We start from the raw sequence: 25,837 nt of genomic DNA, 5'->3' as shown, positions 1-25,837 counted from the left end.
TCTCACCTTTGTGTTTGTTCGGTTGCTTTGGAGACGATCCTGCAGCACGCCCTCGTACTTCTTCATGACCACCTCCCAGCTTTGGTCGCAACTGGGCGTGGCACTCTCGTAACCAGAGGTGATGGAGGAGGCTGATGCCGTGTCTGAGGTGGCCTCCGTGTCCAGGGAGCAGGAGTCTGAGTCCGGGGGGGTTTCCCTCAGGTCAGCTGAAGCCCCCGAGGAGCTCCAGTTCACGTCTGCTGCCCTCCTCCACTGCTGTTTTCGACAGCCGTGAACCACTTCTGAGAGTTTTAGTGAGGCAGGGTCCAAACCTGGCACTGTCTGACCCGCTGAAACAAGGCCAGCAGTGAGCTGTGGTTTGACTGATGTGCTGAACTCTGATTGGCTCCCTGCTGTAGACCGATCAGGTTCACATGCGATGCACAGTGAACAGCTGAGTGGCAGTGTTTCAGTTTCCGATGTCCGGTGACCAGACATACCACCACATGGACCTTCACATGGAACACTAGGCCCACTCTCGCTGGCTTCCAGTGACAGCTGAATAAAGCTAAAGCTGGAGCTGAAGGTATCGCTAGAAGGAAGTCTCTGAATGTCCTCATCACATAAGGTTCCTGGTTCCTGGATCAGCCTGAGATCTCCATGCTGACGGCCGGCGCCTTCTTGGCCTGTTCTCCCGGCAGCAGCATTAGCTCCAGGTTGTCTGTTGGATGAACAGATGGGTGCATGTTCCTTTCCCAAGGCAGAGTCCAGCTGTCGGGGCGGCTCTGCCCTCATGTACCCTGGTTTCCTGTGGGTCCTCCGGCATGAGGAGCTGGCCTCCACAGCATCTGGGCCACCTGTTCACACAGAGATCACCGATTAGATGCCCTCATGCCAAAAAAGCCACAGTAGGTTGAAGATGAGCTCCTAACCACTCAGGTCCAGCTGTTCAGACATGGCCTTGTTACACAAATTTACAGACTAGAACAGTCCTCCCTACCATGATTAATATTTTTATATAATTATATCAATATGTTTAATCTTATCAGTTGATACTAATACTGTACAGGCAAAAAGATTTTCGCCTTTCAATAGTAACTGCGTAAAACACAAATAAAGTTGCAGAAAAGTGGAGAATTTTTTTTGTCTCTTTCTCTAAAAATGTCAAGTCATTCTTCAATGAGAATATGAAAATTTTGCTTAAACAGTTTAGGTAAATCAAAATTTAATCAATGTATGACAAAGGAATTTTTTTATTGTTACGTCAACTAACCTGAACACAGCTTACATGTAAACAGTGGTTTTGTTTTCAGTGGTTTCAGTGGTCAGGGTGGTAGTAGCCTAGTGGGTAAGACACTCGCCTGTGAACCAGAAGACCTGGGTTCAAATCCCGCTTACTACCATTGTGTCCCTGAGCAAGACACTTAACCTTAAGTTGCTCCAGGGAGACTGTCCCTGTAATTACTGATTGTAAGTCGCTCTGGATAATGGCGTCTGATAAATGCTGTAAATGTAAGTGGTTTGTATTGGTGACTTTTACACACTCCTATATATTGCAAGATCAATTTAGTTCCTGTTCTATGGAGTTTAAGGGTTCCTGTTTATTCGTAAGTGAGATGAGGATGACAGCCATTACATTTTACATCTGCGGTTTCTATTCTAGATTAACCATTTTAACATGTGAGATTATGTCAAAATGTGATAACTAGCCAGTCGACCGGCCCAATATAATAAAGGTATGCAAAGTTCTGAATGGCTTAAATACATGGTTTCAGGGCCAGATACTGAGCTGTTTAGTCTTCCATTCAGATCCAAATGGGCCTCCGCCCCAACACAAAGGATCTGACGACATGTAAGTTCTCATGTTGAATACAGACCAGAGGGGCCGAGCCTCAACAGGCTCTTTGTGCCGAATGCAGCTGTGCCCCCCCCCGACCCGCCCGCCTGTTTGCTCTACAGTAACTCTGCAGACGTCTTCCTGCATTCATATAGAGACAGCTCAATACTGTGGATTTTTCGGGTTTCCGTGGCAGCGGCCCTTGCTGTAATGTTTGACACCATAATTTTTTCGCAATAACCGCAGACTTCATTGTAAACGTGCGTTTTGTGCCACAGCGACCTCACTGTGTCTTAAGAGCGTTTCACTGAGACTGAGGTTAGAGCGTATAAAATAACGGACATCAGGCGACCCTCAGCTTCTTGCCCCCTGTCTACATGCCCTGCTCCCCTCTCAGCGTCTCATGTTACACTGGCCTCCACGAGAGAGCAGCACACATGAGCCCAGAACGACACACTAGACCACACAACACTGCCACAGCCCATCTGTTCCAGTTAGAACGCCCTTTAGATGGGAAAGTGGGGACAATTATACAATGAAAAGAGACAACGGCATCACGGTTAGTGATGGCAAAAGAGTGCAGCGGCTTTTTAAGGAAGGAAAACAACATCTTTTTCATTCGCAGACGAGAAATCTTGACTTTCCGTGAAGAAAAACAGGCAAATCCAAGAGCATCTGCAGATAAGGCTGCAAACTGAGGAGGCTAAATTGGATCTCTGCATATTTACCTTAGGCTGATTAAAGAGGACGTCTCAGACTGGGACAACAGACGGCCTGTAGAACGTGGAACTAGAGCTGAGGAATGCCAGGGAGCTAGTTAACAGCCCTGTGGTGTGTGTGTGTGTGTGTCTATGCTATGGCTCTGATGCAACCGTAGTGTTATGAGCACCGCGTAACAGCAAGTTTAGAGGAAGTGAAAGTTTTTTTGTTTTTTTTGTCATCCCCTTTCATGCACGTCTATCATGTGAGCACACAACACTTCACACCGGTTCCCCGCTGTTCTCAGATTTCCACGGAGATTTTCTTTTCTTTCTTTATTTATTTATTTATTTTGCTTCGTTTGGCATGAAGTCCACACGTGAATTTGTCTCGGCTGCAGCCATGGAATTCCTTCCGTTGACGATTTGGCACACAAGACCACGCACTTCCTCTGAAGTCACAAAGGAAACGGCGGCAGCTGCAGAGTCTGAAGGGAAAAGGACGGAGGCCTTTCCAGTACAGGATCTGCCTGCTGCTCATTATAATAACTCGCTTATATTTTTAGCAGTGTTCTGTATTCACAACCCAAATTTGCTGTGGCGCCACGGAAGAAAAGGATGACCACTGTCTTTCGTCCAGCTACCTTTCAGACCGATAACTTGATTTATGTGGATTTAAGTTGGATGGCATGTGTCTGTAAGGACGTTTTATTATTGTATTCCAGGTCCCATACACTCCTGCAATAAAGGGGAAATAATATTGTTTCTAAAAGCAAGCACCAGACGATGCGTCCCTGAGAAGTGTTGCCGTTGGAAAGGTCTGGAGAACCTCTGGAGATCCTGGAGATCCTCATGAGACTGTCCAAACATTTCTGGGCAAATCCTTTCAAAAACAGTTTCTTAATTCATCGTTTGTAGTGTGTCCAGTGAAGCAATCCAGCACCTCGGTGCAGTTAATAAATCCCGTTTAATAACAGCATTTTCAGGCAGACTGATAAGATAACCCAGCACTAACCTGACATGGAAAAGCTGTCAGCAGCTGTTCAAACTGCTGACGTCATATCTAGTAAATAAATTCACCTATTTACTATTTATTATTCATAATATGTATGATTTCTAATGTCTATGATTTCTAGGGTATGGTTAATAATAACCATACAGTACAGCATATATGATATTATATTATACTGCTGTAAAAACTAGATAGATAGATAGATAGATAGATAGATAGATAGATAGATAGATAGATAGATAGATAGATAGATAGATAGATAGATAGATAGATAGATAGATAGATAGATAGATAGATAGATAGATAGATAGATCTACCGTCGGTCCTCGGGTATCTGCTCTCCAGACGGACCATGCCGGCGAACATCTCGGTGGAAGTCGGGGTTTCAGCAGCGCGCAGCGAACTTTCATGTCCTGGAGAAATTCGACTTCGCTTCCTGGCCTGGAATTACAACGTCCGCGTACCGAAAATCCCGAAGCGCCACGCCACGCAACATCTGGTTCCTCTTTCTCCTGCTTCTCTGCGCGGTTGGGGTCAGCGAACTCGGTCCCGTTACGTTGGAGAAGCGGCGCGCTGAAAGGTGGGAGTTCCTCCTCTTCCTCCTCCTCTTCCTCCTCCTCCTCCGTGTACTGGAATTTCACAGCCACGACCTTAAAGCAAAACGTCCTCACTGGACTTCACTGGTGGTGAAGACCTCCTTGCTCCTCCATCTGCTGTCATCCAAGAAGTTAGATCTCTGTTCAAATAATGAATCATGATTAAAACCATCACCATAGTACAATCACCATAGTAAAGAGTGATTACAACATAGCGATCAATAAAGTGCCATTTGTTTTTATGGAAAAATGGCCCACACCCTTTCCATTGAACAGACACCCTCATGTTGTTCTCCAGCTCTGGTCTACAGAGCTTCTCTTTGTCCAGCTCCTTCTGTAGGAGGTTCGGTGGCAAAGCGGAGAACGAGAAGCTCAGGCAAGATCTGGTGAGGAAGGCGCCGACTTTAGTCCTTCAGCGGCTGCTGGTAAATGTCACACATGAAAATGGCTGCATGGTCACAATGGCTTCTTTGTACTGCCGGCCTGTGAACCCATCACCCAAAATGTTAAAAAAAAAAGTGGACAGATAAGAGCAGCAACAAATAACTAGCACAAAGACAACTCCGACAGTAGAATATAAAACTTCTCTATACAAATAAATAATCCGGAATCTTAAAGGATCTGCTGCTCTCATGGGACACCAAAAAAAAAAAAAAACATTCCTGAGACAGCAGGTTGTGGCTTCGACTTAATCCCATTAGAGACACTCTGCTTGACCGTCTGTCCCTGGCTCCCACTCTACTGTCTTGCTGTAGAGGGGTGACACGTCGAGCTGATGTCTAGCTGGAGGTGTGCTGAGGGTGTGGAACACAGTCGGTGAATAAAAGGTTAAAAGGTGAGGCGCATATATGGCTTGAGGTGTGGAAGTGGTGTTTCAAAATGGTCTGCTGCCACTGAATACATCATACATGAAAAGGGGGACTTAAAAAGGTTTGTTCAGAATACGAATGGTGAGGATAGTAAAGGGGAAATCTGATCTCAGAGACCCAGAACAAGAAATGGCAGGAATATCCCACAGCCAGATTTTATTTCAAACCAACCCGGTGACTATTACTGCCTACCTGACGCTTGCTGCCTACAATCCATCAACAGAGGAACTAGTTCTGGCTCCACATATCATCTGCCCTGATTTACAAGCCTGCGATGCCAGGTTACCAGGATACTACCACTCGTGTAGGTGCCAACAATATTATCTGGTTCTAAAAATTCTTCTAAAAGATATTCTTATTATTCTTATTATTATAAAAAACCAGGGTGCATGCTGGAAGGCCACTGCTTCTTCATGTGCAGCGCTCATTTGGCCGCTAGATGGCAGACTTGAATAGTCGTTTTAGGAACAAGGTTCAGAAGAACAAGAGAAAAGGAAAAAATATTAACAAGGCATGTTTTTGCTACTGTACATCATATAGGGATTGGTCTAAAAAAAAAATTCCATTCTCTCGATTAACTGGAGAACGGCTGCAGCAGCTGCCTGGTGCTGAGCTGCCCAACACACAAGACAGTTTTGTTTCCTCTTAAATGCTGGTATTCAGAGCCCATGGGCTCTTTGGCCGAGAGAACAGTTCCCATGATTGTTTCCCCAAGACACATTACCAGTAACACGTCTTTCTGGTCTTACAGTGTCTGAAGGAATAATGAAGCCATGGTTAAGTTAAAAGAATCATGTCTGACGGTCTTCCCAAATTTATGAAAACAAATTACTGGCAGCTCATCATTAAACAGACCAGAGTTTAGCATCATAATTTCTATAATAGGACTAATTGTGTGCACTTAATATAAACAGATACCAATGCACGACAAATTCCTCTTTCTTTTCCTTTAAGGAATGTGATTGGGCCTTTTGCCGGCAAGTGTAAGGGCCCAGAGTGGGAGAAGTGTGATGTTCGGAAGGCACGTACATCTAAATAAATAACAATCAGAGATAATCTGTCTACAGATCTGTCCAGACTACATTAAATAACTTGAACACACACACACACACACACACACCAGGTGGTAGTAGCCTAGGTGTAACACACTTGCCTGTGAACCAGAAGAACCAGGTTCAAATCCCACTTACTACCATTGTGTCCCTGAGCAAGACACTTAACCCTAAGTTGCTCCAGGGAGACTGTACCTGTAACTACTGATTGTAAGTCGCTCTGGATAAGGGCGTCTGATAAATGCTGTAAATGTAAACATGCATGTATACATACGGGCATCTGTTTTAATGTTGTTCCAAGGCCGAAATTAACTAGTTAACAAGAACCTAGCTACAACCCTAAACCTAGGAAAACAAAGAACTTTCATAATTTATATATATATATATATATATATATATATATATATACACACACACACACACACACACACACACACACACACACACACTACTCACAATAAGTTAGGGATATTGTTATTTACAAGAGTGCTTTTCCTATTTGCTCAGAATTTTAATTAAATAAGTTAAAGTTCACTTCAATATTACTATTGAATATTACTAATATTAATATTTATTACCACTAAAAATTTGACAATAACAGGGATAGCCCGAAATAACAAAAATTGACAATGTCAGCAGCGGCTGTTTCCACCATTTGCCGCAATGACAGCTTGACAGCGACGTCTCATGCTCCTCACTAGCCTCATGACATGGTTCTGAGGCAATGTGTTCGACTCTTCCACAAGTTCTACACGCAGTTCTAACAGGTCACATGGGGGTGGAGTATGATCATTCAGTCTCTGCTTCAACTGGTACAGACGTGCTCTATGGGGATCAGGTCAGGGGACATTGATGGCACATATCAGCACTCCAACAATTCTGCCACAATGTGGTGGAGCATTATCATCCACAAACATAAAGTTGGGGGTGTGCTGGCAGAATTGGGGAATGATGATGGGTTCTGTGATGTCTCTGAGGTAAGAACGTACAGTGACTGAGCCATGTACAATTACCAAATCAGTTTTGCACTGACTGGTGATTCCTGCCCAGACTGTTGCACCTCCTCCACCAACCAAACCCTGGGGACCATGTTGACCTCAGCATATCGCTCACCCTGCCTTCTCCAGCAATGCTGACGACCATCATTTCTGTGCAAGGTGACCCAACACCCGACGGTAGACCACCGCTGCATTGTCCAGGAAACCCTACTACCCCTCGCATCTCGTAAACGGGCCTGCAGCGGTGTGGCAGTTGCATAACGATGTCTGAGTGTATAGGTCCTTAGGTTCTGGTCATCATTGCGGTCTGTCCTTCGTGGGGCTCCATGAACTATGAACTCATGAACTCTGCCAGTAGTTCTGTGTCTTGATGCAAGTCTGCTGATGACACTTTGAGACACAAGTTCAAGAGCAACATCTGACTGCCTGCCACCGACCCGAGGTGACACTGCTTGTTCATTAAGTGCCTTAAGTGCCTAGCAGTTAAGGAATTGGCCCCATAATCAGAAGGTTTCCGGTTCAAATCCTGATCTACTGAGGTGCCACTGAGCAAAGCACCGTCCCCACACACTGCTCCCCGGGTGACACTGCTTGTCCATTAAGTGATGTCGTGTGTTCATGGCTGTTTGATGAACTTGGAACGACTGACAATACCAGCTTTTTATACCCACAGAATGTTGAAATTGATGCCACATTGAGGTTGTTTCTTGGTATTGGCCCTAATATAAGGCACTTCTGTACACAATGAGACCATTACATGGAAAACACAAAATTAGTATCACCCCAATACAATTGCCTCACTAACCCCGAAATGTCTGAAGTGAAAGAAACACCATACGTATGCCATCCGACCGGGGATGTAGCTCAGTGGTAGAGCACATGCTTCGCATGTATGAGGTCCCGGGTTCAATCCCCGGCATCTCCACAGGTTTATGCATTGGTGGTAGAATTCTTGCCTGCCACGCGGGAGGCCTGGGTTCCATTCCTGGCCAGTGCAGCTCAGCGGAGCAGTGGTGGCCTAGCAGTTAAGGAAGTGGCCCCATAATCAGAAGGTTGCTGGTTCAAATCCTGATCTACTGAGGTGCCACTGAGCAAAGCACACTGCTCCCCGGGCGCCTGTCATGGCTGCCCACTGCTCACTCAGGGTGATGGGTTAAATGCAGAGGACAAATTTCACTGTGTGCACCATGTGCTGCTGTGTATCTCATGTGACAATCACTATACTTTTTTTTTTTTTTAATCCACTAAGTCTCTCACACCATCCCTAATTTATTGTGAGTAGTATATATTCATTCGCTTCCATTCTTCCTGACATGATATAATAAAACACGACAAGGCCACATTCTCATGTACTAGTTCGTAGGCAGCTCTTTACCTACATGCCAACATGTACACAAACACACAGCATTGGGTGGTAGTAGCCTAGTGGGTAACACACTCGCCTATGAACCAGAAGACCCAGGTTCGAATCCCACTTACTACCATTGTGTCCCTGAGCAAGACACTTAACCCCAAGTTGCTCCAGGGGGGGACTGTCCCTGTAACTACTGATTGTAAGTCGTTCTGGATAAGGGCGTCTGATAAATGCTGTAAATGTAAATGTAAATGCATTGCACAAGAGAATGTGAGATTAAGGAAATAACTTTTAATACAATCCCAATTACATCCATAATCCGAGCACATGAACATAATAAAATTCTGGTATTCTTCTATTTATTTATTTTTTTAAAAAGGTGTTTTTAAGGAATAAATGAAACATTAAACCAGTGTTAACAATGCCCAACAACTCACAGTGAAACAAACCTGACTGCATGCAAACAAACCATTCAGACACACACAAAAAATAGGAATAATTAAAGGTGGGTGGAAATTCATGTTCTTTAGGCTACTCCCTCGTCAGGGTCCATTATCGCTGCCCTGCTGGTGAAGACGTCTGCCAGCATGTGCTTGGGGATCTCTGAGCCACGCACACGCAGGGTATAGCAGGCGTCTTCTACCTTGGCAAGGCTCTGGCGCAGGGTGTGCAGCTTCTTGGACACCTCGTACGGGCCGGTGTTGCCGATGTAGGAGAAACCGTCGTGGATTTCCCGCAAAAAGCTGCCGAGTTGGAAGGGCGTGTCCATGTCGCCATTTCCCACACTGCTGATGCACATGCGCATCAGTTCCCCTGTCAGGTCTGCCACGCCCAGGAGGTAGTCTGTAGGAGTGACCTGGAAGGTCAGCACTGGGGACGCCTGTCTCCCTGTATCATCCTATAGAGAGTGCAGAGCAGTGCAGATTATTGACACACTGAACCTTCTGCAGTGAAAAAAATGACACAAAATGAAAGTAGATATCAGTAACAAGAACTATTATCTGCAGCCATGGTCAGGCTGAATTTGTTTGTTAGGGTGGTAGTAGCCTAGTGGGTAACACACTCGCCTATGAACCAGAAGACCCAGGTTCAAACCCCACTTACTACCATTGTGTCCCTGAGCAAGACACTTAACCCTAAGTTGCTCCGGGGGGGACTGTCCCTGTAACTACTGATTGTAAGTCACTCTGGATAAGGGTGTCTGATACATGTTGGAAAATGTTTTTTTTGTACATTCAGTATTCAGGATCAGGCTGGCTGGACATAAACTTCTTATCTTATAACTGCATGCTTTGAACACCTTCCGTTCACTTCACTTCAGACTCACCAACGAACAAGGCCAACATGTGCATACCTTAACCTAAATGAAAAATAATTCCCAAAAAACTGACAATTTAGTTTTAAATGATGGCCGTTAAGCTAAAAAGTGTTGAATCACGTCCCAAGGAGCCCCAGTGTTGTCACCCTTGCTATAAATCGAGGTAGAAGGTGTGGGTGTGTGCACGTTTACCTTGGTGTCGGCTTCACAGTCTCTAATGAACACCAGCCTGGCATTGATCTCCTCCAGGCTGATCAAGGTCCGGTGCCTTATGAAGTGTTGGAAAGATGCAGCCTCTACGTATTCCTGAATACCTGAGAGAGAGAGATTAATTTATTAAAGACAATTCCCGACATCGGTTGGATGGCGGCCATAGTTTTTTCCCGTGGGTAAACAACAGGTCCATTAAAAAGAGCTGGAAGGCTTTGGTGCCAATTGATGTTTAAAAAGTAAATCTTGACACAAGGAACCCCCTTTCTTTGCACCCTGGCGTAAAAATGCTCTCCTCACACAGCAGTCTAACCTGCCCGGCCAGCAATGCACTTTACATATTAACACTATTATTATTAGAATCATAAAGGAAGAGATGTGCCCGATGGAGAATAGGGGAAAGATACACTAGTCTATGCAGGCGATGTGGCAGAAATGTTGATTCAGTTGACGACAAACAAACGCCACCCGTCTGAAACGTAGCTACAGGAGACCTGGCATCATACTGGCAAGGAATCCTGGGACCCTGTATCACTTTAGAGATCAATGCCCTTTATTACACTGACACGTCACATGGTTGGCTGCTGCTGAATGGTGCTGCTTTGGTTTTAACGTATGCCTAACATTAATTAAAACACTCATTACAAATAATTTCCTTCTTAAAAAAAAAAAAACAAAAAAAAAAAACCCACTATTTCTTCCCATATGTACATATAACGCTGACACTTCACTGCCCCTTATAATATTGTAATGTGTTTATTTGTATATTTCTGCATTATTTTGTACATGTATGTCTGCACTGAAGGAGCTGCTTTTAATCTCATTGTACATGCGTATAGTAACAATAAAATATTCCATTTCCTTTTTTGTCTAGATTGTGGACGTACTAGAGGAGTACTAATCTTTTGGGTACTTACACCAGACCATGGTAAAAATGTGCTTTAACTGTTCTTTCCAATTATTATTACCAGAACCGCAAAGCAAACAAAGACTTGAAACCTGTGGGCAAAAGCCAAAGACAGCTAATCAAAAGGCTAATCATGTCTGCAGGGGTCGAATCGAGTTCCCGTCAGCACGGGGTCACTAAAACTGGCCAGAGATAAGGTCATCTCTCATTAATCTCTCGGCACTCGGTGTCCCCTGGGCTCGTGGCTGGCAGTCAGAACGATGGCTTTCGACACATTCCTGCTGGTTTCCTGCCCAGTGTGCGCACCAACTCATCGGACCGCTGTACTTTCATCAGACTCATTTGGTGTTTCAGACAGACAGACAGACAAAAAATATGCTCCAACAGGTTATCAGGTTAATGTCCTCATCATCAAGAAAGACAAATGTTAACTTAATTGACCTCCTGCGTTTAGATCCATTTAACCTAATAATTCAAAATCTGTGACAACAGTGGCATCCAAGGAAACTGTGAGAACATCGTTCGTTCCCTCATTCCTCCCCCTTTTAGTAAATTTTACATTAAAACCTGGCAATCAAGCAAAATTAAAGGCATCGAGGGCAATTCAATTTGCTGGATTGAGATCACAATGGAGCGCCATATCCCTATCATTACTGCAAATTAAGTTTACTTCGTTTGAGAACACTGAGGCTTTTGTAAAACCTGGAACAGACACTAGCCATTTTTTATCTTTCATCCAAATCCAGTCAGTAAGACAGAAAAGGCATGGAAATGATATAAACAGGTAAATGTGTAAGTCTGAGTCCTGAGGCTGTTAAAGTCTAACAAGAGAGGATGACTTTGCTTGAATTAGGAAGCTTGTTCCATCTTCGGAAACCCCAATCAAGGGTGTCCCTTCTGGTGAAGATGAGATCACACAGACAGGCAGGCACTCACCAGCCGTAAAGGCCTTGTGGAACTGAAACAAGTCTTCTCCCTTCAGTTCTTCAGCAATCTGACCAATCTTCTGCTGTACGCAGTCTAATTTCACATCCGCTTCTGCAAGGACGTCCTCCATGTTGGGTACACTGCGGACGGCAGCCAAGCAAACAAAAATTCATTTGCAAAGCATCTGCAGTTCACAGCTCAAGACAGAGTGTGTGTGTGTGTGTCAGCCTGGTAAGTACAACTGGCAAGATGTTCATTATTAGTGCACGTGAACCTGACTCCTACATGTGTGTGTAATGCATTTTGAGCACAAAACTGGATTATCCAGTGCTAGGACCTTGCAAGGATGGACATCACGGGAGCATGTATTTTGTCTTGCATAACAGTTGTCTGCAGGGGGAGGTGTGACATTCCTGTGTCGATGGTTGTGTGTGAAGATTCGGTACCTCTGTTTTACATGCCTTTTGTCTGATGGCAACGTGTGAAGTGTCAGCAGTAAGGACCGCCCACCCTCTTTGTCTTCCCCAAATGGGAGACACTGGGGCGTGACATCAGAAACAACAGGTTCTGATTGGCCAGTGACAACTTCCTGTAGGCCAGGGGTATAAAGGTCTGCTCACATGTGGAAAGGGGACTTTGAGCTTTCTTGCTCAGGGGGTTTTCCATCGGAAGCTGGAAGGCTTCTGAGTCTTTCTCTCCCCCTCTTTTTCTCTTCTCCCTCTTTACTCTTTCTTCTCATTTTTATTTTCTCTGTAACTTTGGTACCTTTTTACATTTAATATTCACATGTAACTACAATAATTATTTACCGGTGTTAATAAATTAGAAACTGTTCATTTTTAACCTCTATTGTGCCATGCCTCTTTCTGCCAGGTAACATCAAATTGGAGTGGTTGAATACAGTGTTTTTGTGTGGAGGGAGAAAGAGTTTTTCTACACTCTGTTCTCTCTCACACCACATGGTCTTTTTTACAACCTTGTGCCAAAATAAATTTGGTATTAGGGTAAAAACAAATTATGAGTATAGCCTTATAACACCTCACCCATCAAATCAATATTGTATAGAGATTAACCTGATTAAAATTCAATTATCAGACCAAATATTACATTAATGAGGTTGGAGTACATTTACATTTAAGTGAATTAGGTGAAGCCAAAAAAGGATCAAATGCAGGTAAAAACACAGACGTCTTACTAATTAGTGAACAATTAATATTTTTTTTCCATATTAGTGGTGGTCAATAATTTATTGATGGCGATTTTATTCTCACCTCGTCACTCTGTGCAGAAGGAAAATTGTCCTCTTGCTTTCAATCGTGACGTCACGGCTGATTTTCACCAGCCGCTCGTATTTGTCATGCTTGGTGTCCAGTTCCTGCTGAAACACTGACGAACAGAAGACGAAATCGTCCCACCTGTGGGTGACACCGCAACGTCTCTCCTAGAAAAGACAACGCGTGTTTTACCTTTGAAGGCAGAGATCACGGCTGAAGGCGGATTCGCGTCCCGCCGCTCGGCTTCCAGCATCTGGGCGGAATCTGTTCTACGTTTGCGGACGCATCCCTCCCCTGGACGCGCACACGACACACGCACACTTTAACCAAGGAAGGCGCCAGTGCAGGGAAACATTAAAAAAATACAACTACAATTACCTTCCTTTTCACTCATGCTCTCGGTTTACACTCCGCTGCGACCGTGTTGACTCCGCGCACGCCGTCGATGTTTTATATCTCTTTTTTTTCTACTAATACGGCCGCTATCTGAATGTGTAATTCACGCCGTGCACACTACTGCATTCTCTCGGTTGTTTTTGGGCGGCTTCTTGTGACTGGCAGAGCACACCCGCGGCTGGGTTTGGGGTTTGCGCTTTTTAAATACGTCATCACCAGAGCATTCTGGGTAATGTATTTTTTTCCCGTCATTTCAGCAAACATTGATTCTTTGATTTTTTTCTCTGAAGAACCTCAACGCATTAGCCTACTAATGGTTATAATAATCGATTCGCGTGTAAGTTGTGCAGAGGAGACACTAATTGACATTCATTTATAAAACCATATCAATCTATATATAATCTAAATTCACATTTACAATAATTATTGTTTAATAGTTTAAATGGAAAATAACGCAACGTCTGTGTTATAAAGGTGACTTTTTTATTATATAAAGTAAATAAAACGTCAGCGACGTTTTCGGGTACATTCCTCTGATCTCGCGTATCAGATTACCTCGTCTCTCGCTCCACCGAGAAATCCGCCAGCTGCGTACGTGCGGTCCCGAGCAGCGGCGCGGAGCGGCGCGCCCTTCGGCCGACAGGGGGCGACGTTGCGCGCTCGGGATTTACACCACGGCCGCGCCGGAGGGCGACTCCGCGAATGAAGTGTGAGTGTAACCATAAAGATGTAAACTCAGAGGCCGGAATTCAAATTAGACAAATAAAATTAGACATTTGTGCCAAACATACTCAAAAATCAGTTCCGCCTTCCACGTGTATTAATAAGAGTAATTGGGGCTATAAAGGAAATTAGCACGGTTTTAGGAAAAACCTCTTTTATAAAAGCAAAAATAGCATCTCTTCCTGTTTCACTGAGCCATCAGCTGCCGTCTTTTCTGGTATCTGGATCCACTCTTGTGAATGAAAGTCCAGCCTTCGGCCCGCTGACGTAGACGGCTACGTGCAGAATCGGCGAGGCGAGCGGCGCCATGCGTGCCTCCTGACCAAAGTGCCGTTCGGACGGACCGACTGATCCGCGTTCACCCCGCCCGCCGCCCGGCCGGGACATGTGACCCTCGGGGACTCACAGCACGGGCGCACGCCGCACGGGAACCGTGACATGGACCCGGGCCGCCACCCGGAGGGCCCGGTCCCGGTCCCGCAGGCCGGCGAAGCACCTGTGGAGCTGCGGGAGCTGCGGGAGCTGCAGGAGCTGGCCGCCCGGGTGGTGGTGCCGCGCATGCGGCAGCACGGCTTCTGCGTGCTGGACGGCTTCCTGGGCGAGCAGACGGGCTCCGGCGTGCTGGCGGAGGTGAGGGCGCTGCACCGGAGCGGCACGTTCACGGACGGGCAGCTGGTCAGCCAGAGGAGCGACTCGTCCAAGAGCATCCGCGGGGACGAGATAACTTGGGTGGAGGGCTGGGAGCCGGGCTGCGGGCATGTGCGCGTCCTGCTGCGGCGCATGGACGACCTGGTCCGGCACTGCGACGGCAAGCTGGGGGAGTACCGCATCAACCTCAGGACCAAAGTGAGTACTTTAAAACTGTTTTTTGTTTTTTTGTTTTTCTGGAGTGCACCCGTTTTAACGTAACATCAGATTACGCAGACGGCGACTTACGATGCCCAACACCACTCGACGTTCGGCACGTCGCGTAATAAAACAGATGTGCGAGGAAGACACGCCCACCTACCAATCCCATAGTTCAATGCAACTAAATTCGTTTCTTAAATTCAGTATATATATATACACACACACACACACACACACACACAATATTAGTCTACTACATTAGAACTATTGCCTTGTTTACAGTGTGCTCTTCAGAAAAATCCATTCCATTAAAAGTCTTTAGGACGCATATAATTGGAATGACCACGTGACATGCATGTGTTCGTTGCTTTGTAATTAGTCCCGTGGTTTTTAATTAACGCGCTTTTGCTGTGTCCAAGTTGGCCTGGACATTTGCGCCGCCATAGGCCTGCGTCCAAAATATCGACTGGAATATATCTTCTTTACGTCACGGGCAACGTGGCTATATGGCTCTATATATGACGGCTTCACCTAACAAACAAGCACATCTACCAAAAACTTTGCCAAAATGCAAAAGGTGGCGGATCCTCGGATGAAATTTTCACTTCGGCCCCGCCGTTTTCAGGGGTACGTCTGGAAATGTGGAATAAAAGGTTCGTGGTGAAGTTGTGCATGTCTAGAACGGAAGGTGTTCACTGTTAAATTACGTTCCTCATGCGCATGTGGCGTCTGCAGAGTTAAATATTATAAAAGTCTGATAACATTTTGTCGTCATTATAGCAACTGTTTTTTTCTGTATAGTGTACCGTTATAATGCTCTACATTTACACAAACTCCATCAGGGTACGAGTGTGTTGTAAGAACCTAAAGCCGCCCGGTTTTACCGTGTTCTGTACATTTTAGACTGTCGTGAAATCTAAAACGCAACCAGAGCTTCTTGAGAACGTGATGAGGTTAATATCTCTGATATTGTGGGCTGCGTTATCAGGGCGTGGCGTCGGTGTACGTGACCGTGGGGCTGGCGTGTAGGTGCAAGGGGAGCGCACACGCACAGGCATTACAACACCCATTAAAACGAATAACTACACACTGCTCTTACAGATCATGATATCGTTTTACTTTTTTTTTTTTATTCGGTATTTATGTGCACCTGAAATGTCACAACTATGCAATTCACATTATAGAATGTGACGTGTTCTATAATCGTGTCATTACATCACTATTCCTTGTTTTTGGGTTACATGTGTGTGAGTGTGAAAGTGTGTGTGAGTGTAATTGTGTGTGAGTGTGTGTGAGTGTAATTGTGTGCGGGTGTGTGTGTTTGTGTGCAAGTATGTGTGTGTTCAAAAGTGTGTGTTTGTGTGAGTGTAATTGTGTGCGAGTGTGTGTGTGTCTGCATGTGTGTTCATGACTCTTACCAGCAGGATAGGGTGAGACATGTCCAAAGGTGACATCTGACCCACATTTCTGCCCAAGTTGAAAGGAAGTCATGTGGTCTTTAGCTCCCGAAAGTTGAAGGCCAGTGGACGGGGGGAGTCTGTTTGTTCAGGAATGAAGTTGTACACACGTCCGTGGGACTTTTTACACACTCTCTCACTACAAGGATGCACACGCTCTGTGTTTTGCTAATTTACATAATAGTATAAAACTATCCTGTTCGTGTCTGTTCGCCGTCGGGTCACTGTCTGGTGATGTTCCCTTGTCGCGTGCATTCTGTATTAAACCCCTGTCCTGTGACGTCGTGCGTATGCGTCCTCCTTCCTCGCCATGTCCAGCCCATCGTGACACTCGTATTTGTTCATGAATTTTGAGTGTGTGTGAAATATGGTTATAACAATGCGATTTGATACGATTCATAGTTTTAAGTTCACAGTATGTTTTTTAATGAGCTGCTAAAAAATTCTAACTGAATGTTATTTTATTCATAGAAATCGCACGAAATATCATCTGTACGCTGCAAATAAAGTGCCATTTTATTAACAAAAAGTGTATTTAAAATAATAAAAAGAATCGAAAGGAAAAAAATACTTTAAATTCTTCAAATAGGCCCACCAAGTGTTGCGTGTGTAGCTGGTTGGACGTGGAGCTTCGGTAAAGGAGGCCACAACTCGCCCGGTGGGGCGCGGGAAACGCAGGCCGTGTGGGTAAAGAGTGGAGACGCGGAGACGTTTGATTATTAAAAAAAAACTTTATTTGAGCGCGGAGCGGAGTGAACACACTCGGTCTCTCTCGCAAACAGATACTAGCAGAGTTTGGCGCCTCACAGACAGCGCGGAGCAAAAATAAAAAAAAACGAGGTGAGGTAGAGGACAGATACATATGCACAAGCGGCACGGCACGGCACGGGAGCACCACGGCAATGATCCAGCACCTGAAACGCAAACATGTTGGAGTGTTTGAGGAGGAAGAAGGGAGTTCAGCAGCAGGGGAAGTCGCTACAGAATCCTACTTTAGTTCCGCTGTGAAGTGAGGAACGTAATGTCCCTGGTGCTGGTGTTTAACTCGCCGCGGAGGAGAACTAGACGGGGACTTACAGCGCCACCTACAGGTGTGGAGGGGGATGAAACAGTGTTCGGACTGTTCTCTGCGTCTCCGCGTGGACGACTCGCCTATTGTGTCCCTGAGCAAGACACTTAACCCTAAGTTGCTCCAGGAGGACTGTCCCTGTAACTACTGATTGTAAGTCGCTCTGGATAAGGGCGTCTGATAAATGCTGTAAATGTAAATGTTTACCCGTCATCCAGCTTGACAAGCATGACAAGTTAGCGCATTAATAACAGTAGTAAAGCAGGGGTGCTATAGTTACTTTGCATTAAAAGACTAAAGACATGTTTTTATTCACTAGCCTTTTTTGGACCATTCATTTTTCAATCTGTTGTCATGTATAGCTACACTGCAAAAAAAAAGCTTTTCTTACCTAGTACTTTGTCTCGTTTCCAGTACAAATATCTAAAAAATCTGAAATCAAGAATACTAGATAAGAAAAATGGCATGAGAAAATTAAGTGATGCTTAAAACTTAGTTTTAAGATGCTTAGATGCTTAGATTAGTTTTCTTACCCCATTGGCAGATCATTTTGCTTGTTTTAAACAAACAATCACTTAATTTTTTAGATGTTTTATATCATGTGTCTAGTAAATGTATCTTGATTTAAGATTTTTTTAGAGATTTGAACTGAAATCAGGACAAAACTACTAAATTAGAAAAGCATTTTTTGCAGTGTGTGTGTGTCAGTGTGAGAGTTTGTGAGTGTGTGTGTCTGCCAGTGTAGTGTAGAGAACAAGTTCTGACATTCAAACAAATCCTGTTAAATTTTCTGATTTGTATTGTTCTTTATTTTTTTATAAACTATTTATCGTTCTGGCAGCTCAGGTGGCACTTTATTTAAAAAAAAACTCTATATTTGGCAGATGTAAAGCATACATGTGTATATTTTTTGTGTTAGTCAATTTTTATTTTATTTTATTATTATTATAACAGCTCAAGGAGCAACATGTTTGTGCACTTTCTAAAGATTTTGGTTCTGTTTTTGAATAAAGGGTTGGAAATGAATGCTTTTCTTGTTTTTTGTTTTTTATCAGATTCTACGATTAATCAAAAAATAATTATAACAGATTAATCGATTATTAAAATAATCGTTAGTTGCAGCCCTAGAAGAAACGAGAAACCCCGGTGCGGTGGGACACAAGGAGGCAATCTCCTCCGGTTTACCAAACGAAAGCCGGTGTGAGCCGCAACACCACACGGATGTTGTTGTTCGCGTTTTCGTTTGCATTTGGGACGGGGCAGGATGAGAGGGAAGAGTAGAGAGGAGAGGACATGATCAGGATAAGTCTTATTGGTTTGAGGTGAGGAAAGATGCCAATCACTGACTGAGCGGCTGGCAGTGGCCATCTTACCAGTTTATAGGAGTCACGTTACCTCGCTTCCCTGTTGCTCCCGGTCACATGGATGGAATCGTGACAAAGCTCAGTTGATTCGGGGCCAGTCCGACTTCCACGTTTCGCGCATTTTAGTTTGTGAGTCTCTTTTTTCCCCCATTATTTGGTGCTGTTACTATTTTATTTTTTTGTGTGTACTTACTGAGCTCGTCCCATATTCCATGTACCAGTGCACTACCAGTGTGAAGTGTGTATGTGTGTGTTCCAGCTCATGAAGTTAAACCAACCCTGCCAGGCCACACAGATAAAATGTTAAGCAAACAAATTGTATGTCTATTTTAATTGTCAAGAAGTGGAGATACCGCTTAAAGTACGTCTTTCCTCAAACTCGTCAGACTGATAATATGTGAGTTTTCCATATTTATCCTATAGGAGTTTTGTTGCAAGCCCTGCCTTGTTCTGACCCAGTTTGGAAAGACTGTTTGGAACACGCCATCAGAAGTAAACACCACAGGCCAGAAGTTCGGGCACGCCCTTAGATTAAAAAAAAGAATTTGTATAATTTTTTTTCTTAACACCAGACACACACACTTTTATCACAACAGCAGAGCATTTTTTTTAATAACTCTAAACCCTGTTTGCACAATTTTAAGGTGACATCAGTGTAATAAAGATATACTACAGACTATAAAATACTAAAAACCAGTCAGGTACATTTAAAATATTTTCTAATGTTTTTATGTAAATACATTTATAAAAATGCAGAAAATATATTCATTTTTACTAGACCAAAATGTGTGTGTGTGTGTGTGTGTGTGTGTGTGTGTGTGTGTGTGTGTGTGTGAAAATGCATCAAATAATGCATGGAATGACTGAATATGTCTGAGTGTTGTATTACATTTAAAACCCCTTAAACACAAAAGTGATGCCGATGGTTGTGAAGCATTTTTTCTCATTGTGGTCCTGCAGACTACAGGGGTCACGCTGAACAATGTGAACAGGCGTCTTGTGATATAAATCAAGTCAACAGGAGGGCCGCTCTGGCCGTGTTTGGGGAAGGGTCCAAGAGAGAAGAGGGTATTAGGGTTGTGAAAGCGACATGTTAATGTTCCAAGTCGTTCTAGTCTGTTGGACAGCCTTTGGTGACTTTTAGTGGGTTCCCCCCCCCCCCCCCCCCCCCCCACCCCCCCACCCCCCCACCCCCCCACCCCCGAAGCTGAGGGGGACAGATGAACCTCTGTCACGCGCTGCACGTAGCATGGCCATTAAACCACTGTTCATCTCGGCAGGACGCCAAGAGTCACTCCTTCACCTGCCCTGCCCTGCCCTCCCCGTCTGCTCGCAGGCTTCCAGGCTGTTCACCTCCGGCACAGGCACAAGGGATGAAGAAGAAGGCGCTGACGTATGAAGGAATCTGTTTCCAGCCTGTGTCCAGACCTCTGGACCTCCTAGCGTGCAAGAGAAGGACCCACCTACACCCCTCCAGCTACCACGGTGGCGAGACGGAGGGAAGTGGAAGGGGGGAGGAAAAAAGGGTCTGGCAGCAGCACTGAAGCAAAACCTGCATCCTTGTTTTAGATATGGGTCTTTCAGAGGTTCCCCTGACAATAGCTGATAGAGGAAGCCACCAGCATGAGTGTTCAAGTGGTGCAGAACAGGGAGGGTTGAGTTACACCCACAAAGGAGTAATGCACACTGTCTGCATTAATTCACCGGGATTTTGAAAGAACCTACGCTACTGTCAATTATGAATGGACACTGTGTTTGAACTAGGGCTGCACGATATATCGGAAAATCATCGTTATCGCGATAATCGTATGATATGCGCGATATCTGTATCGCAAAGAGGCGCGATAAATGAAATCTATGCTGCGTCCGATATCGCAAACTATATACTAGTGTGATGAGCCGTCGCCGCGAGGTCGGAAAAATTAGAAATCGGCTCCATCATAAGGGTTTCGGAAAAACGGTTTTTATTGGATGGAAGCCAGTAGATGGCGCCAACAGCCAATACCTACTCCTCCGGCTTCATAATAAGATGGAGGCGTCTCTTCTTTTCCTCCAGCCCTACACCTCGACTTCCCGGTGTAAAGTTTCTCCCCTTGCACACGCTACATTAAATCCCCTAAAACACACACATCCCGAACCCCAACAGAACACATTTACCCGTAACATGGTTAACTATTTGCAGCCCCCGGGCCCATCCCGTCGGCATGTATCTCACCCGCAAGGCATGCTGGTCCCAACTCATGGCCGGCCTCTGCCGCCACACTATATATATATTGTATGTGAAAAACAGTATACGAGGCGAGTAGTATGTCCGAATTCTGTAGTAGGCATTCGATGGACACTTCACTATCCCATAAGGCAGCGGGAGAGGCGGCGTCATATTTGAAACATGGCGGGAAACGGCTCTTTTCAAGTGTAAGTACCTAAAGGAGAACGTTGTTCATTGTGGTTAAATTACACTTGTGAGAAAATGTCCTCTGTAAATGTAAAAAATAACAACATCAATACAGCGGAAGTAATACGTCCGAATTCCGTTCATACTACCCTCATTCATACAATATAGAACATAATGTTTTAATGGTAGCGCAGTACGTACAAATTCAAATGTAGTACCTACTCAAGTAGTATGCAATTTCGGACGCAGCATTAATTTATGCGCCAAGCATTTGTGTGTCCAAATTTGACCAATCAGATGGGCCCTTACTATCTTTATACCTGCCTCCCAAGTAGGTGATATAATGCTATTGGCTAGACCGGGCCATGTAATGTTTACATGTTAAAATAAATGTTTATTTATGTGGATGTTGACAATATGTCCACTACATACCAATTTATTTAAGACCTGTACACTTTGTCTAATAGTATTTTCCTATTTCGGGGAAGTGCTGGCCTAGCGGTTAAGGAAGCAGCCCCGTAATCAGAAGGTTGCCGGTTCGAATCCCGATCCGCCAAGGTGCCACTGAGGTGCAACTGAGCAAAGCACCGTCCCCACACACTGCTCCCCGGGCGCCTGTCATGGCTGCCCACTGCTCACTCAGGGTGATGGGTTAAATGCAGAGGACAAATTTCACTGTGTGCACCATGTGCTGTGCTGCTGTGTATCATGTGTGACAATCACTTCACTAAAAAAAATATATATATATATATATATATATATAAAAAAGACACACTTGATGTATGGTTACATGTAAATAAAAAGTAGTCGAAATCAGAATATCTGCTGAGGGTTTTAAGTCATTCATAATGTTTTGAAGTCTAAATATTTGCAACTTCATTGACATATTGTTTCTTTTAGCCCTTTTTTAAATAGCTAATAATTTTAATTTAAAAAGCAAATAGGGAAATGTTATATCGCAAGAAATATCGTTATCGCAATATTCAACAACAGTATCGCATATCACATATTTTCCAATTATCGTGCATCCCTAGTTTGAACGCTATCAGTAATCATTATGTAATGCAACGTAGAAACAAATTTACTTCATAATTCTTGGACTTATGATTTCATATCTGCTTGAGTGAGTGTTTAGGTAGGCTTAGTGTGAGGTTGCTCATTCCAGGCCTCTCTTTCTGTACATTTTTAATTGAAGAAAGTCCTTAAAAAATGTCCATGTGAACAGATCCAGAGGAAAGTCCCTCTCTTCACACTCCGGTCATTTGGCACAGGACCAGAATGACTTTAGTCTCAACCAAGCTGCTGTGGCATTACGCTGACGTGAGCAGATAGAGGGCACGGAAGAGAAACGCCACAACTCTCTGCTGTGTAAAGGTGCAGTTTCCAAGAATTTCGCCTAAATAAATAGTGGGATCTTTATTTTAAGACAAAAAATATATATTATTTCTCTATGTTTATGAATTGTGGCGGTGTGCCGAGTAGCGCTGTGGCCGCTGTGGGAATATAGGAATGTAGATCTGTTGTTTACCAGGAGTCTTCAGATAGGTGTGGCCAGTGTGTGTTTGTTTCTGACGATAACGGTGGACACCGTTGACAACGCACCTTTCCCAGCTCCTGCGCTGGCAGCGGGTGACAGCGCAGCACAACGATAAATGATGAACTCTGTTTGGCTGATAGTGTTTTGTTGAGGCCAGCGAAGCTCAGCCGACCTCCGCCTCCTTTGGGAGGGCCACCAGACTGGGAGATTGGCCGCCACGGCAGATGCTACTACGAAACTTTTTTTTTTTACATAGAATGGACACAGTAACCTGGGGTGTTAAACTGGGTTCGATCGTTTTCCCGTTGTCATCCATCACTTTGTCCTTCCCTGATAATCCCACACACACTTTGCACACTCAGCCAATAGAGCCTCCTTATGCATACACTACTTTTGCACAGTTTTGTGTGTGTGTGCATATTTACATAAACATACACAAAACATGTAAATGGGGATGGATGTAAAATCTGAAGATCCTGACACTGTGTGGAAAAATATGACAAAAATTTACAACATGACTAAAGTGTCCTTCTTCTACGTTCATGCAGTTCCTGTTTAGTCAGGTGATTTGGGCAGATTTTTGTATAATCTGTTAGATGCTTTAGTTTTTTTATTAAACTTAAAACTCAAAACTATGTATACAGGCACTTGGTTCTACATCTTGAAAATTAAATGTGGTTTAAAGGGCTTCTGACAGTTTGAAAATTGTCTAAATGAATCGGTTATGTGAGTATCCTGTTATAAAAATGTTAATATCAAGTTCAAATTTTATTTGTCACATACACAGTCATACATGGTATGATATGCAGTGAAATGCTTTAGCGACTGCTACAGACCACAGTATTGCAAATATTGCAAGTATACAATAATAGGGCATCGGAGCCACGATTAATGGCTGTAGTTATACTTACACCCCTACTTTTACTGAAGTAATGTTTTACATTTGGGTATCTCTACTTTATTTCATGTACATGGTTTGTGTGTTTCATCCACCACTGATTATTTCTCCCTTCAGGTTCCAGGCCCAGTGTTCTGATTCCATGCATGACCTCACGTTGTGAATCATTGATTTCACTGCTGATGTTTTATTGTTTTTAACTGTTTGCAGGCCATGGTTGCATGTTACCCTGGTAAGCAAACAGGGTACGTACGACATGTGGATAACCCCAACGGCGATGGGAGATGCATCACGTGTATTTATTACCTTAACAAGAACTGGGACCCACAGGTATGTGCTCTTCACTTTTCCTGTTGTGGTTGGAGGCCTTTATTTTAATGTAGTGAACATTCATTCATGACAATAATGGATTCAGTAGCAGGCACAGTTTCTGGGCAATTTATGGAAAGCAAACAATGAAAAGGTGCATTTATTAATGAGCAACTGAAAAAGCTTATCAAATATGTAGTCGCCCAGGACTCGATTTGTAATAAATGTAATCCGCATGCATTAAAACAAGCAGAATGGATATAAAGGGATTAAGCAGCCCAGCAGACAGTGCACACAGTGAAATTTGTCCTCTGCATTTAACCCATCACCCTGAGCAAGCAGTGGGCAGCCATGACAGGCACCCGGGGAGCAGTGTGTGGGGACGGTGCTTTGCTCAGTGGCACCTTGGCGGATCTGGGATTCAAACCGGCAACCACCACTGCCCCCTATTACAGTTCTGCGTTGGGTGTGTACATGGAGAACATGGCATAATGTAAATTATGCCGGGAGTGGTTGATTTCAACAGTTTCACATCTGTGCTCATGGCCAGCACGTCATGAAGTGACCAACGCATGTCTCATTTTCTCCAGTCCTTTTCTTTTTCTTTTTCCTGGGACCTTCAGGAGCACGGAGGTCTTCTGCGGATATTTCCGGAAGGCAGAACACAATCTGCTGACATCGTTCCTGTGTTTGACCGGCTGCTGTTCTTTTGGTCTGACAGACGGAACCCACACGAAGTGCAGCCAACGTTTGCCAACAGGTGAGTGGCTCAAGCCACCATGCAGCCGTGCCCTGAGACCAGGTTCATGACAGACGTTCATTAGAAGGCACCGCTCCACAGGAATGAAAGCATTCGCTGTCACATTTAACATGGTAGGAACAAAAAGGCATAGGAATACCCATGGAGTTCCAATTCTCTCTCCCTTGTTCTTTGCCCCTGCAGGTATGCCATTACAGTTTGGTATTTTGATGCTGATGAGAGAGCGCAGGCTAAAGAAAAGTATTCAACAGGTATATATTACAATTAAACATTTTTGTTAAATACAATTTTATTTTCTTCACAAATTCGTCCTTTTGTTCCTTTATTTATATCCTTGTCTTCATGTTAAAAAAACATTTGTATGTGACGCCAGCAGGTGCTGGGGAAAAAGGGGTGAAGATGGAACCTACGTTGTCAGAACCTAGCTAGTGATGCTGAAGACCAACATTTGCTGAAAATTTTGAAAAACTGTATATGTGTGTTTGTGTGTGTGTGTGTGTGTGTGTGTGTGTGTGTGTGCGTGCATGTGTCAGGCACAGTGATAGAGGAAATCCTTCCTGTGAATGTGGTGATATTGCACATGTTCATTGCTGCCAACATGAACTTAAGGGAGATAAGGGTGGTTTTAAGAAATCTTCCCATTCTGTTTAATTAGATGTGTTCAGGAAAAAGGTACCATGTTCATGTTTAAAGTGCAAATTTAACTCTTGCTGATTTCAATAAAGCAATAAACATTGTGCTTAAAGAAACCCTGAGTGTCTCCAAGATTTTCCCTCCCATCACGCTCAGGTTTCATTCTTGACATTGAAAGTGTCCCAGACCAAATAATTTTACGAAAAGAGTAACATGCTTATTTGGGAGTCCATTCTTGATCATCCTGGGCATATTAGCTGTCTGTACTCTTTAGTCAGTATTATATGGTGTTGTGCAGTATTATACTGCCCCCATGCAGGGGGGATGCTGCACTTCACCAAGTGAAGACATAATCCTATATTTTATCTTGTTTTCCCATCAGAATAACACACTACCTCAGCTGTATTGTCTTCTGC

The 25,837-nt window shown here is 44.1% G+C and overlaps 3 protein-coding genes and 1 non-coding gene across 7 annotated transcripts in view; 2 read left to right on the top strand and 2 right to left on the bottom strand.

The window, feature by feature from the left end:
- disc1 (DISC1 scaffold protein) overlaps nucleotides 1–4,524 on the bottom strand; it is a 32,817-nt gene extending 28,293 nt beyond the window's left edge. For 2 of the 3 annotated variants that reach the window (XR_003750505.1, XM_028988673.1), the window contains exons 1-3: nucleotides 4,383–4,524; nucleotides 3,844–4,262; nucleotides 7–836 (exon numbers count right to left, since the gene is read on the bottom strand). Coding sequence is in view for 2 of the 3 variants with exons in the window: in XM_028988673.1 (XP_028844506.1) it covers nucleotides 7–836; nucleotides 3,844–3,892 (879 nt within the window). In the remaining variant the exon portion in view is untranslated. Of the gene's footprint in view, nucleotides 1–6; nucleotides 837–2,544; nucleotides 2,659–3,843; nucleotides 4,263–4,382 lie in introns of those variants that run through there. The other variant, XM_028988674.1, reaches the window with a different exon arrangement.
- Nucleotides 4,525–7,894: 3,370 nt separating this feature from the next.
- Nucleotides 7,895–7,966, top strand: trnaa-cgc (transfer RNA alanine (anticodon CGC)). The gene has a single exon. It is a non-coding gene; the product is annotated as a tRNA-Ala (tRNA).
- Nucleotides 7,967–8,666: 700 nt separating this feature from the next.
- On the bottom strand, nucleotides 8,667–13,840 carry tsnax (translin-associated factor X). The gene is made up of 6 exons (XM_028988675.1): nucleotides 13,410–13,840; nucleotides 13,224–13,325; nucleotides 13,029–13,143; nucleotides 11,767–11,897; nucleotides 9,906–10,027; nucleotides 8,667–9,293 (listed from the first exon to the last, which is right to left on the bottom strand). The coding sequence occupies exons 1-6, from the start codon at nucleotides 13,423–13,425 to the stop codon at nucleotides 8,922–8,924; spliced, it is 858 nt and encodes a 285-aa protein (XP_028844508.1). The 5' UTR covers nucleotides 13,426–13,840; the 3' UTR covers nucleotides 8,667–8,921.
- A 507-nt stretch (nucleotides 13,841–14,347) lies between these two features.
- Nucleotides 14,348–25,537, top strand: egln1a (egl-9 family hypoxia-inducible factor 1a). Of its 2 annotated transcripts, none has more exons than XM_028988678.1 (5): nucleotides 14,348–14,996; nucleotides 23,930–24,049; nucleotides 24,652–24,788; nucleotides 24,972–25,039; nucleotides 25,165–25,537. In XM_028988678.1, the coding sequence occupies exons 1-5, from the start codon at nucleotides 14,589–14,591 to the stop codon at nucleotides 25,215–25,217; spliced, it is 786 nt and encodes a 261-aa protein (XP_028844511.1). In that variant the 5' UTR covers nucleotides 14,348–14,588; the 3' UTR covers nucleotides 25,218–25,537. The 2 variants fall into 2 exon arrangements, with proteins under 2 accessions (XP_028844511.1, XP_028844510.1); XM_028988677.1 differs by having other exon boundaries at nucleotides 25,162–25,537.
- Nucleotides 25,538–25,837: the final 300 nt, after the last annotated feature.

The sequence above is a fragment of the Denticeps clupeoides genome, chromosome 8 (assembly GCF_900700375.1).
Source record: "Denticeps clupeoides chromosome 8, fDenClu1.1, whole genome shotgun sequence".
Lineage (NCBI taxonomy): Eukaryota > Metazoa > Chordata > Actinopteri > Clupeiformes > Denticipitidae > Denticeps > Denticeps clupeoides.
Note: the sequence above shows the minus strand (reverse complement) of the source record. Positions and strands in the feature narration are given on the sequence as shown.

Coding starts and splice junctions, on each gene's coding strand:
- tsnax (XM_028988675.1), bottom strand. Junction 11,898..13,028: donor CTTCTGCACAGAGTGACGAG/GTGAGAATAAAA, acceptor TGCCGTCCGCAG/TGTACCCAACATGGAGGACG. Junction 10,028..11,766: donor CCACAAGGCCTTTACGGCTG/GTGAGTGCCTGC, acceptor TCTCTCTCTCAG/GTATTCAGGAATACGTAGAG.
- egln1a (XM_028988677.1), top strand. CDS start 14,589: ATGGACCCGGGCCGCCACCCGGAGGGCCCGGTCCCGGTCCCGCAGGCC. Junction 14,997..23,929: donor GCATCAACCTCAGGACCAAA/GTGAGTACTTTA, acceptor AACTGTTTGCAG/GCCATGGTTGCATGTTACCC. Junction 24,789..24,971: donor CAGCCAACGTTTGCCAACAG/GTGAGTGGCTCA, acceptor TTGCCCCTGCAG/GTATGCCATTACAGTTTGGT.